At 40.1% G+C, this 11011-nt stretch overlaps 2 protein-coding genes across 2 annotated transcripts; both read right to left on the bottom strand.

Moving 5' to 3' along the window:
* Positions 1 to 2336: 2336 nt before the first annotated feature.
* Positions 2337 to 3344, bottom strand: BCR41DRAFT_355804 (hypothetical protein). The gene has a single exon (XM_022024539.1). It carries the CDS (start codon positions 3266 to 3268, stop codon positions 2582 to 2584), a length of 687 nt encoding a protein of 228 aa, XP_021880539.1. The 5' UTR covers positions 3269 to 3344; the 3' UTR covers positions 2337 to 2581.
* Positions 3345 to 8517: 5173 nt separating this feature from the next.
* Positions 8518 to 10269, bottom strand: BCR41DRAFT_355803 (PLC-like phosphodiesterase). Its single transcript, XM_022024538.1, has 6 exons — positions 9859 to 10269; positions 9680 to 9756; positions 9548 to 9601; positions 9309 to 9454; positions 9084 to 9186; positions 8518 to 8972 (listed from the first exon to the last, which is right to left on the bottom strand). Exons 1-6 carry the CDS (start codon positions 10148 to 10150, stop codon positions 8589 to 8591), a joined length of 1056 nt encoding a protein of 351 aa, XP_021880538.1. The 5' UTR covers positions 10151 to 10269; the 3' UTR covers positions 8518 to 8588.
* Between the last annotated feature and the right edge of the window lie 742 nt (positions 10270 to 11011).

Genomic DNA, 11011 nt, shown 5'->3' with positions numbered 1-11011 from the left:
TCAACGGTGTACCAGCGGAAGATGACTTAAGGCAGATCCTTAAGTTACAGTCAACAACTCGTACACATCACACGTGGATCGCTCAGAACAGGATGCAGGAGCATGTTAAGGATTGGACAAAAATTGATTGGCGAGCTACTATGAACATTGTTCATGATAGCAACCTACCGAAAGGACTCTTCACCAGCCCAGCGGACTGCCAAAAGCGAGCGCACAGGATCAAGAAACTCCATGGAATGTTGCCTACACAGTTATATATGAGACACTGGAGGCCGGACCTTTATGAAGACGGCAACTGCAGAGTGTGTGGGACAGAGGATGAAGATACATCGCACATCTGGAGATGTCCAAGGACGATGGAGACTCAGGCCGAGAAGTGGAAGGAGATAATCCAAAATGTGAATGTGATAGGGGAGAGGACATGGAGGAAAGAGTTGAAAGCAGTGCAGGAGCAAGCACAAAGGGCCAGAGAGAGAGGTGTAGACCCACCAAGGACAAAAGAGCCAACTTTTACTGCGGCAGAGGAGGACTACATTTGGGGAACTCTGGAGATGCATATCGATGGTGTGCGAGAAGTACGACGCCGTGGTGATAGGAACGGCGATGATGAGGAAGAGAGAGAGCACACACCAGATTGGTCTGTGCAGGACATTTACCATGGACTTACGCCCAAGTCCATTGCTCAGAGTTGGAAAGTTGGCTTCAAGACAACAACAAGGATAGCTACATATATGGCAGGGCGCTTCGTCAAGGCCATAGAGGAATTCGGTCGTACAGAAATCTGGAACAAACGGTGTAAAGTCACCGTTGAATGGGAAAAGGCTCGTGGAATCACTGCTTTGAGCAAACGCGCCAGAGGACGCAACTGTGTTGGGGAGCACAGACGTAGTAGCAATGATTTCCTTGTCCCTTCCCTCAGACAAAGACAGAAGCTGAATGTAAAAGAGATCTACAAGATCGCGGATGACCGAGTCCGGGACATTTACCTTGGGAAAGCCAAACTGGACGTGATGGAGCGGCTAGGTGGAATGAAGTTTTTGATGACTATGGATAGCGGATAATTTGTCGCGTTGCGCAACAGGCCACGTCGGAAAGGTGGACTTTGAGTACCAACCACGGCGGTCAGGGTTTATGAAATCATGGATACAGCGGCTCTTGTCGTTTGTGCAGTAATAGCTATTTATTGACTATAGTTTCTGGAGCATTTTGTTCATAGAATGTAGAAAATAAATCCCATGACCCTGAGGGTCCTTGTTATCAAAAAAAAAAAAAAAAAAAAAAAAAAAAAAACAGACAGACAGAGAGGTAGACCCGCTAAGGACAAAAGAGCCAACTTTTACTGCGGCAGAGGAGGATTACATCTGAGGAACTATAGAGATGCATATCGATGGTGTGCGGGAAGTACGACGCCATGATGATAGGAACGGCGATGATGAGGATGAGATATGGGATACAGAAATGGAAGGCGATCTTCAGGACCACAGCATCGATCTCAAGGTACATTGTTTGCCGCTTTGTCAAGTCAATTGAGGAGCTCAGCATGACTGAAATCTGGAACAGACAGGTTATGGAGCGCCTGGGAAGTTGCAAATTTTTGATGATTGAGGACTGCGGTTAAAGGATGACCTTCGCGCAGAACAGGCCAAGTAGGGGGTAGAGCCGTGCCATAGGTCCCCAGGGATCCAAGGAAGTCTACCCAATGCTGACGTGATTTATGAACAGGATGTTGTAAAAGAAAAGACGTTCAGAGTTTATGAGATCATGAATATTACGGCTCTAGCCGTTTATGCAGCAATGACTGTTTACTGCTAGTTCCCACATGACCTCGTAGGTCCTTGTTATAAAAAAAAGCTACATATTATGTCTGAGGCACTTTGTCCATAGAGTGCTGAAACTATTCTTGTTTTCTAAAAAAAAAAAAAAAAGGTGGGAAGATAAATCTGAGTGTACAAATGGGTATATACCTTTCTTGACCATTCATATTGGGTGTTTACTATCATGCTAAAAAAAAAGTATCCAGTTTTATACGCCATTTATAATGCCTTGCTCATTCAAACCGAATATGCTTTATTATTATTAAAGTGGTAATGTTTAAAAGACACACAAACTTTTCTGTTTTTTCTTCTGCTTTATCTTTTAATATATATGTGGTTAGTGTTTTTAAATTAATATCGTTATTAATGTGGTATCACAAGTAGTTTTCAGAAATAACTATTTTCAAGTCGCATACCATGTAATCTTTGGGCAGTGTTATTTAAGCGGTGAATTTCACAAAGCAAGAGCGAATGTTCTACGACCACTTGAGGATCTTGTTAATGAACAGAAAGAGCAGAATCTGAGTGGAGAATATTCTTTTTATTTCTTTTTTTAAAAATAATGAAAGCTGATCAGCGCGTCTTGACCAGCAAAGATGCAAAGATACAGGTATTTTCAACATTCAATAATGACAAGATAAAAAAAGACAAGAGACAACTAATACATCACTAAACTCTATGTTGAGGTAAAAGCTGATCTATATTTTTTTTTAGACTATTTTTGCTGTTTTATGAATGACTGTAAAAAAAGAGCGATGAGAAATGATTTAACGGATCTGGACATCGGCGCAAGAGGTGTACCACTCGTTCTTGTTCAACATCCAGCGCCACTGGAGGAGGTAGACACCGGGCTTACGGTTGGTGGGGACCTTGAAGCATCCACCGCAGGGGCGACGGTCAGAGGAGCCAGAGTTGCAGTTTCCGTAAGGCAAGTTAGCGATGGTGTTGCGGATCAACTCACGTTGAGAGATATCAGAGCGGTTGGGGACACGAGCCATGTGGATCTGAACGTTGGGGACCTTGTACTCTTTGGAGTGATTCTTAGCGGGCCAGCGGACACAGAGAGTCTGACCAGCACGGGCAACCGTCATCTTACCGTAACCCTTCTTGGGGTCATAGGCATCCTTAATGTTCTTTGCACGGGTCTCGTTAGCACCGGTTTCCTCACCATGCTTGCCATCGGAGCAAGGCAAGGCGCTGTTGGGGTTATCATGGTCCTGTTCGTAGTGGCGGTTAGGGGAGGCGCTGTCGAGCGAGCCGAATGAGTACTTCTTGCTAGTGGGGAAGCGACGGGCGTAGCCATTGCATTTTCCGTTCTTAAAGTCATTTCTTCCGTTTGCACCCTTCCAGTCAATGCAATCAGCCCAGGAGTGAGCCTCAGCTTGGGGAGTGTAGGAGGTGAAAAGAGCCAAAGTGGCGATCAAGACGATGGTGAAGGAGAGTTTGAGGACCATGGTTGGTTATAGGTTTTGGATGAGAGACGGAGATGGGAAGGTTCCTAGGTTTTTTTTTTTTCTTTCTGCAAAAAGGTTTGTTCGTAAAGAACTGTGTGGGGTTGCTGTGCTTAGCTTGTGGTGGGTGTAGCTATGACAATAGCGTGTAAGGGGAGAATTTGTAAGAAGGTGAGAGTGATGAGGAATAAAAAAATAGAGAAGAGGGCAAGAGAGGAGGTATTTATACTCCAGGGGAGGAGTAGGAAGGCATAGGGGCAGTTGCTCTTTCCATTCACATACCGCTTGTCTTTCTAGTTTTTTTTTTTTTTTTTTTTTTTTTTTTTTTTTTTTTTTCCTTTGGTTGGTCTGGAGACATTAAGATTGCACAAACTTTGTTATTTTAATTGGCAACTGAATACAGATATATCAATTGTTTATTTACTTTTTTGTTTGGTCTTAGTGTTATTAGCAGAGGGATAAATTTCCACACACTCCCTCTCAGGCACACAACAAGGCCGGCGCAATTAAACTTAATTTTCAAACCAAATGGCTTGTGTACTCAATTGTTTCAAGTATTGAATATAGGACATTAATTGATATTGGCTCTACAGACATGCTCCAATCCATTTGTCAAAGAGGAAGGTACCACAAGGTCTTTTCTGAGCGTGGCGCAAACCTATCGACTCGGCTTAGTCCGTTGCACATGTCTATACAGCAACATCTCTCAAACCAGCTTTTATGTAAAACAGACATATTCATTTCTCTGAGGAAATTTGGTTTTGTACTCCATTGATAAAAAATACGAGGAGTTCATCGACTGGTTTTTTATTTTTCGTCGCTTTATTTTAATGAATCCACTTGTTGACATTCATAAGGTGTGCAAATGCTTTCTACTTTAATTTTGTCTTGCAAAATGGTTTTCTTGTAATCATTGTCTTGGCTCTTGACACTAAGAGGTTATTAAGCTCCCTTATTTGTTACATTCGTGGATTCATGTGTCCTATTCAATACAAATTTCTAGATCCCCTGGTTGTCGAAACAACTCAACAATCAACTCAGTTTTCAGAAGGGCCCCTGTGCTTGATCAACAAACATCCCCCTCCTTGATGAAACTTTTTTATTCATTTATTAGCAGTATAGTAGTGTTATTACTCAAGGTCTAGGTCTTCTAGCCACTTTAAACTCTCTCTAGCTAGTTTTTTTTGTATATCCTTCTCTCTCTATCCCCTATATGATTTCCTCATCATTTTACAATCTTCAACCCTATGGGCCTATGGGAATGTTTTAAAAAAAAATCTGATTGAGCATTCTAATTTCTGAGCGAACAACTCACACAACTACAATTCATTCCTTCTCGGTTATTTGTTCTTTTTTTTTTTTTTTTTTTTTGTACGCTCAAAAGAAAAAAAATCAAGTGAATACAAGGTGAAGGCAGAATGGTGGAATAACGAGACGAGTCATAAATGTGAGCTTTGAGGACGTTCATGTTTAATTTCTCCATGTTCTCCACCAAAGCAGTGTTCATTGCTCACTAAAAAAAAAAAAAAAAAAAAAAAAAAAAAAATTCTAGTTCTAGGCATCTATAGCGGGCATATCAACGAGTTTTTTTTAGGATTTTGATTTATGGCTTACGGTAGCTAAGCCTATGTTGAGCCAGAGAGCGAACAAAGAGAGCATGCATGAGCATTCTGTCTCTCCACTATCTTTTTTCTTTTCTTCCGTAGGGCAGCTACAGCATATCTACACGGAGCAACTGTTGTCTGAGAGTGAGATATGGCCTTTTAGTTTCTCTCCGAAAGACAGTGGTTTCTGCACAAGCTCTTCCCCCCTTAATCAACGCATTTATTCTACACAGCGGCATGAAAGAAGGAGGAGAGATGGGTGGCGAGGCTTAGGACAAGAATGAGATAAACATCTCGTTCCAAAATGTAATATTTAATTTAATCTTGTTTTTTCAACTGGCATTCCAGCAGCTCTTTTTTCTCAACTATGTAAGCAAATAAAAAGATATGGGCTTCGATCACTGTATTGAATCTATGCCGATGCGCCTTTCCCTTCGTCAATCGAGGACCAAATGATCAAAAGATAAGTTCCGGGTTGTTTCTGGTGACAAGAGAAGGAGAGGCGGACGATGATGACAATAAAAGTCTAAGTACACTAGTGGAAAAACAAATGAATGTATATATATATATATATATATATATATATATACCTTTGTATTGGTGATATTACAGTGCAGTCAGTACGGCAACTATGCATGAACAGACGTGGGGGTGTTGTTCCCCCTTTTTCCTTATCCCATAAAATATTTTCTCCATTCTGTCCCCTGTTCAACTAACCATTCTAACTGTGCAGCGTTATTGTTTTTTTGCTCAATTTGTTTAAAAGAAAGGATGGAAAAATGAGAAAGATTTATTGTATCCTGAGTATTATAAAAATCATCCTTACCAAAAATGTCGTACAAAGAATTGTGAGTATATTTGTACATGTACATGTATCTCATCGGGATAGAGTTCTTAACCTCAAAAAAAAAAAATAGGTTAGATGTATATACTTCAACAAGCGTTTAGGAGAAAAATGTTCAGTCCAAAGCAAAATGCATAACAGGTTGCGGTAAACGATTTCTAATGGTTTTTGTATTTTTAATTTGGCGGTATTCATTTGGCTTTCATCAAAGCCACAGTGTGCCATGATCATTTTTAGAAATTATTTTAAACTGTAATAAATGAATGCTGGATGATTTACATGCCATTGCCGAACTCTGTCTCATTGGTTTATTTGATTTCTCCGGTTCACGTCAAAAAGGCCTGATAATTAATGACAGAAAAACTTGGCATAAAGTGAAAACAAAAGATGGTTGACGGGAAGGAGAGAGATATATTTACGACTGATTAATTGTCATTCTAGTGCATCTAGTCTAGCATAAACCTTCTCGGATCCTCAGGCCATTCATTTCCTTTTCATTCCTCGAAATCCAAACGTGCGACAATTTGAAAGGAAAGGAAAAAAAATCTAGAAATTTATTTCACATCTTTATTATTATATATATATTATTATTATTCATGGAGCACAGCAAATGGATTGAAATATGGTGTCGCTGAGTAAAATGGCTTTATTTAGTTGCGACTGAAACTGTAGTGCTCATAATGGTTTTTAAACATCTGGGCGCCAGTTGGAATCAATGGCGCACGGTGATGGATTTATTCATTAAAAAAAAAAAAAAAAAAAAAAAAAAACCGATTGGGCGTAATAAAGATCGATTGATGGATGATGAATAAAAATATTGGAGTGATACATTCAACATTCCAATAAACCAGATCACCACGCGGTATGTGCAACAGCTTTTTACAGGGATACTTACACAAAGATGGAGGCGAAAAAAATTGCGTTGATCATTGTCATCTAATGTTTTGAACACAGGGAAAAGACACATTTATTATTAATACTTTTGTAACTTGAACTTTATGAAACTAATTTGGATGGACAAAGGGGGCATTTGGGTGTTTCAAGTTTTGAATGTTCAGTAGTTACAAAATTACCCCTTTATAAAGTACACAATCAAACACATGGGGCATGCACGGGAGGGACTGGGAGATCATCATAAAGTAATGGCATAAAAAAGTACTATATATTTTTTATACATATTGTTTTGGACACGAGGCTATTGTGTCCAGGGAGTATTGACATTTAAACTATTGCAAACAGATGCAAGAGACGTTAAGATCTGACAAACTCGAACCCCTCGTTCCCTCGTACAGTATACATGTATACATCTATGCATAACCAGGGTCTGGTATTTCCAAATTACAAAAGAGGCGAAAGCAAATGTTACATCAGGGATCACAGTGCGCAATTTATGCGCACGGGACATTTTATCGATCCATGCCACATGCTTTCTTGGATTTCTCCAGTTGTCTTTCTATCCCCCTTCTCCTCTTTCTCCTTTCGTAGACTCCGATCTTGTTCCTATGACCTGTGACCCGACTCGAACTTCATTTGTACATATACTATTGCTTCCAGCCCCTGGACCAATCTCAATGTCTTGGATAGGAACAAAGAAGCGTTTGTATTGGTATATGACGCGTTGTCTACGAAAATAAGCTTTTCGTCTTTCAACATTGCTTGTATACCACTCGCTTGGAGTTCAGTATTCAATGCTACTACATCGAGTATCTTCTCGAGGCATGAACAAACCTCTGATAGCACCCACCCAAAGATTTCCTCTATCTGTTGTAGAGGCTCACCCACAGTTCTTATATAGAAGTATCTTGACCGTATCCTTGTTATACTGAAACCTTGTCATCGACACTCTTAGATAAATTGGTCCAGACTTTGGTGTGTCCTCGCTCTTCTCTCTCTGGCCGACGTATACAGAATGTCATCTTGCTGTGGATCTCTTTATATACGTTTTCTTGGGGCATCAACCAGAGTCAGTCAATATCAATTGACACAAGGCTACAAGGCGACGTAGAGTCTATGCTTTCATTGTCTTACCGGTAGTGGTATGGTAGATCAACTTAAACAGAGGGCTCCAAGTACATGACCGAGAGGGATCGACGACAGTAACCTCGATAGTAACATTCATAGTGACCACCATTGCCACTCCATCCGGGCATTCTCAAGGTTTTTGGCCTCTAACCGATACCGTCAATCCAAAAATAAACTTCTGATCGTCGAACCAAGTCCTTAACGATAGGGAGCAACATCATTGTTGAAACAAAATGGCGGTAGCAGCCGAGATATGGAGAATATGAAGTGCTCAATGACGAATTACTGATTTTCACTATGGATACTCGTAAAAAAAACAGGAAGGGAAGTCGGGTATGTCGAGGATTTGTATAGGGAACGTAAGCAAAAAAGGGAGCGCGGAGGCAACGAAGACATTACCAACCTACCAACCAGAGGATTTTTTATACTCTATCCTCCATCCTACTATTCTTGGCTTCTTAGACAGTAAGAAGGCAGCATGGTGGATGGGTACATATAGGATACATAGAAGGCTTCCATTAAAAAGAAACGTGTTTAGGACTCAGGAGCCCTTGAGGCTCGTTACAGATACAAGTTAACAAGAGAATGCTTCATGGTTTTGAACGACAAGAGTATCTGGCGCTCAGGCTCTGCTTTTTTTTTTTTTTTTTGTAATTTGATATTACTATAACTTGTATCGTCAGTTTGGTCAGAGAAGTAAAATATCAGATATTTTTCTCCAGAAGTATGCATATATTTATATATATACTAAAGCATTAATCATAAATGGTGCACATTGCGCACCTTTCTCGAGTGACATGATACTCGTTTATTCAGTTAAATAGTTTATAAAGTTCTAAATTTTTTTGTCTATTTAAAAAGCCATATAACCACATACAACAGCCATCGCAGCTACACCGATAGCCTTGAGATCAGCTCCCTTCGACATCAAAACCTCACCTCCATTTCCCTTGCCCTTTCCATTGTTTCCAGATGACCCAGAGTTCTTGGGTTGTGTAGGCGTCTTGTTGTTGAAAGGGACATCATTGATCTGAGCAACTGTTTGCAAGAGTGTTCCTTTTTCATAAAAGTCCACAGCCACAAAATTGGGAACCTGACTAAAGGTTGACTGACAGCTGTTGATATGTGTGACCAAATCTTCGCCATTTGTCTGAGCTGCTGCGTCTGGTTGAGGCACATCGATATTTTGTCCGCCAGTTGCAAGGGTTTGCGAAATGAAGTGATTAAGGACATACATCTAAATGAAGAGATCAAAAAATTCATTAGCGCATGATTTTTTTTTTTTTTTTTTTTTTTTTTGCTCCTCTAAAAGCAACGTCAATGTGCATCAAGAGTATAGTAATGTTACCTGCTTGCGTTCGCCACTTGGGCGATCAATTGTACATGGGAACTCTGCACCTTTTGTGATCTGGTATGGGGTCTCGAACACGTAATCATATTCGTTCATAAGCCTAAACAAAGGTATTATGTCATTTAGCATGATGTTTTACAAATTTATTCCCGAGTTATAGAAAATGAGGGGGCAACAAGGAAAAACATTGAATCTGGGCTTATATTAAGACACATAACATACCATGGGACAGAGGCATCTGCGCCCGAAGCAATGAAGTTCACAAGACGCTTGCCAGACGAGATCATCTCTGCTAATGTAGGCCATTTTGTGGTCCCGGCAGATTGTGTATACAGATAATCGCTTAATCCTGCGGCTGCATATACGGTCTGATAAAAAAATATAAAAACTCAGCAAATGGGAAGGATTCAAAAGCAAAAACCTCCAACAAACTAGTTGTGAAAGAAGAGTTGATGTCTTACCTGGAACTGAGAAGCTGCCAAATCTGCAGAATTCTCCCAGAAGATGGTGATAACCTGTCAATAAACAAAGAGTATCAATTAATACCAGTTTTATCATTGAAAAAAAAAAAAAAAAAAAAAAAGCACACATACTTCGTTTTTGTTGTCATCCAAGAAAGACTTGATCTGGCTCAAAACCTTCGATAGTGGGCCAGCATCCAACAAATTGCCTATCAATCAACATAGTAAAAGAATATCACAACAAAACGGTGTAAGAGATTGACATGATACGTCCATTTTCTCCATTAAATCTTTCTGAATCTTGTGCTTACAGGAAGTGTGACAAAGTTGAATATCATTAGGGTTAGTGGATTTATAAGCATCCAGCATGAATGCGCGGATGCCATCACCCAGCTGAGTGGGAATATCATTATGTTGGTTCAGAGCAAGTGCATCTGCTGGTTGGTAGGCATATGCGTTATGGGTTGTGGGGTACGCAACCTGGTCATAAGTCTTTGCACAAAGACCTGCATATCCATTGCACAGTTGTTGGGCATGAGTTTGTTGAACCAGAGAAGCAGATAGCAGGGTAGTGGCGACTGAGAGGACCAAAGAGGAGCGCATAATGATATATTTGAAGAGTGAATAAATATGATGCAAGACGAGAAGTCAAAAAGTGAAATGAATATGAAGTGAATGGAGGAAATGGAGAAAGAATGAATAAATGAATGTGAGGACTGAGGATACTAAAATAACACTAATCAATAAGCCCATTTCCTGCGCCGGGGCAGTGCCCTGTCTGCCATCCAGATTGTGACATAGATTAATGTAATTTGTTTTTTGCCCTGAAGACTCTGTGGAGCCACAGCCAAAAAAACCAGACAGATATCAAAGTGGTTCAGTGGCAGTGTTTCCTTATGTATACGAAATTGTCCATGCTTTAACATGGCTGACATGCCAATATATTAACACAAACATTGTATCGCTTTCAATCTTTCAATTGCACGATATTGGCATGTTTATCCATAGTTCAACCGATGGGTGTCTCTTTCACAAATCATCCATAGAATAAACAAATTACTATGTGAAATAAATGGCAAAGTGTTTATACATGCATACTAGAGAAAGAAGCTTGTAAAAATAGAATTCCTCCGCTTACCCCCCACTTTGGCCTGGACTACACAATGTCCACATCATAATCCAACAAAGGAATCAAGCGGATGGGGAGATTGGTGGCTGGGGACTATTGTAATTATCATTTATTTAATGCTTTGATAACTACTTGGTTTAATATCATATTGATATATCTGCGCTAATGCCCTGAAAAGTCAGAATCCGTTGGTCAAGGGATTGTTCGTTACGCTTCGAGGCTTTACTCGGTTTTTGAAGAACGAAAATAGATCAAGTGATTGGAAGTAACACTAGACTATTCAGAATAAACTAAAGATGCCAGGCCCTAAAAAAAAAAAACAAGCCAGCATGTCA

Source organism: Lobosporangium transversale, assembly GCF_002105155.1.
Source record: "Lobosporangium transversale strain NRRL 3116 chromosome Unknown BCR41scaffold_23, whole genome shotgun sequence".
NCBI classification, from domain to species: domain Eukaryota; kingdom Fungi; phylum Mortierellomycota; class Mortierellomycetes; order Mortierellales; family Mortierellaceae; genus Lobosporangium; species Lobosporangium transversale.
This window is presented reverse-complemented; position numbering and strand designations above follow the sequence as displayed.